Raw genomic sequence first — 2,182 nt, forward strand, 5'->3', positions numbered from 1 at the left:
AAGATACAACTTACAGAGCATCAGAGAATTCATACTGGAGAGAAACCCTATGAATGTAGTGAATGTGGAAAGGCCTTCAGGAGGAAGTCACATCTTACTGATCATCAGAGAATTCATACTGGAGACATCCTTAATAAATTTAAGGAGTGTGGGAAGGCTTTCCCCTACAACTAAGATCTCATTGGACATCAAAAAAATATTGTTGAGGAGAAACTTTACGAATGAAATGAACATCAGAATACCTTCAGAGTGAGAATACAACTTAATCAACACCAAAGAATTCATTCAGGAAAGAAATCTTAAGAGTGTAGTGCATGTAGGATGGCCTTTAGATAGAAGACACTACTTTATGTCCATCAGAGAATTCATCCTGTTGAGATTGCTCATGAATGTTAGGAGTGTGGGAGGGCCTTTCATTGCAATTCAGATCTTATTAGACATCAAAAATTCATGTTGGAGAAAAACCTTATGTATGTAGTGAATGTGGGAGGGCCTTCAGGAAGAAGCCACATCTTACTGTGTACCAGAGGATTCATACTAGAGAAATTCTTTATGAGTGTGAGTAATGTGGGAAGGCCTTCCATCACAAATCAGATCTTTCTCAACTTCAAATAATTCATAGCTTCTGAATGTAATGTACAAGGGAAGGCCTTCCGCTTGAATATAGCTTTTACTCAACATCAGCATTCATACTGGAGAGAGACCTTATGAATGCCATGAATATGGGAATACCTTCAGCCTGAAGATACAACTTGCTTAACACCAAAGTATTCTGGGTAGAAACCTTTTGAGTTTGGGAAGGCCTTTAGACTAAGGATATTACTTTATATCCATCAGAGAATTGATTCTAGTGTGATTCTTCCTGATTGTAAGGAGTGTGGGAAGATCTCCTAGCTGACTGGACTCTGATTCTGAGTCCTGAGATGCAGTTCAGAGATTCCATATTTAGGCACCATGGGAGAAGAAGATATCTTTCCCCTCAGCAGAGGTCTCTAACGGAGCAAAGATTTAGTGTTATCCTCCAATGGACCTTCAGGGAGGGAGAGGTTATGCTGGCTGAGGCTGAGGTTACTGAGTAGATGGTAGTATTGCGAGATTTTTAATATTAACTTTGGTCCCTGGACATATGGCATGCAAGATGCTTGGGGAAGACCTCTTGGCCACGAGATGAGCCTGAGCCTAATGTGGATGAATAATTATTGACAGAACTTGAGGAATATATCATCATCGGAGCTGTATTCCTGAGGTTGCTGGTGCTGCTTCTGCTTCTGCTCCTGTTCATTTCAGTAGCCACTATGGACCTTACAGATTTGAAATCACATTAATTAAAACAAAGCATCCCAAGGGCGTGTGGCAGATGTTGATGCAATGTGATTTCTGCCTAGTGCTCTGAATGTCAAAGGGAAGAAGTTCATTGAAGTGCAGGTAAACAGCAGGATTACTATGACCTTCTTATGGTAGCCAGATACCTTCTTATCTAATTAGTGGCACACATGAAAAGATGAATAAGATTCTCATTATGGGGCAGCTAGGTGGCGCAGTGAATAGAGCACTGGCCCTGAAGTCAGGAGGACCTAAGTTCAAATCCCGCCTCAGACACATAACACTTACGTGTGACCCGGGGCAAGTCACTTAACCCCGTTGCCTAGCCAAAAGAAAAAAAAAAGATTCCAATCATGGTTAAGGAGTATAAACAGTTTTCAATGTAGAAATCAAAGTGATTTGTAATAGTGAAAAAGTGCTGTAAATCACTATTGATTAGAGAAATGCAAATGAAAACAGCTTTGAAGTAACACGTCACGCTACTTCAGATTGGGCAATGTCATCAAAAAGGAAAATGGCATTCTGGAGGGGATGTGAAAAAATAAGGACACTAATGTACAATTCAGAACTGGTCTAATCATTCTGGAGGACAATTTGGAACCATGTCCAAAGGGCTATAAAACTAAGCATACACAGCAATACCTTCTCAATGAGATCAAAGGAAAAGGAACTGGACTTATGTGTACAGAAATATTTATAACAGGTCTTTTGTGGTCATGAAGAATTGGAAGTTGAAGGAATGACCATCAATTACTGAATGGATGAAGAAATAGTTGTATATAATAGTGATGGAATATTATTGTGCTCTGTGAAGTAAGGGGGATGGTTTTTGCAAAGCCTAGGAAGACCTATATGAATA

The 2,182-nt window shown here is 39.7% G+C and overlaps 1 protein-coding gene across 1 annotated transcript in view; it reads left to right on the plus strand.

Annotated features, from left to right (window-relative positions):
- LOC114041833 (zinc finger protein OZF-like) overlaps window positions 1–1,563 on the plus strand; it is a 7,278-nt gene extending 5,715 nt beyond the window's left edge. The window contains exon 4 of the mRNA XM_027860471.1: window positions 1–1,563. This exon is cut by the window's left edge and continues 1,334 nt beyond it. Within this exon, the coding sequence (XP_027716272.1) occupies window positions 1–174 (174 nt within the window). The 3' untranslated portion in view covers window positions 175–1,563.
- Window positions 1,564–2,182: the final 619 nt, after the last annotated feature.

Source organism: Vombatus ursinus, unplaced genomic scaffold (assembly GCF_900497805.2).
Source record: "Vombatus ursinus unplaced genomic scaffold, bare-nosed wombat genome assembly UNPS02014181.1, whole genome shotgun sequence".
Classification (NCBI taxonomy): Eukaryota; Metazoa; Chordata; class Mammalia; order Diprotodontia; family Vombatidae; genus Vombatus; species Vombatus ursinus.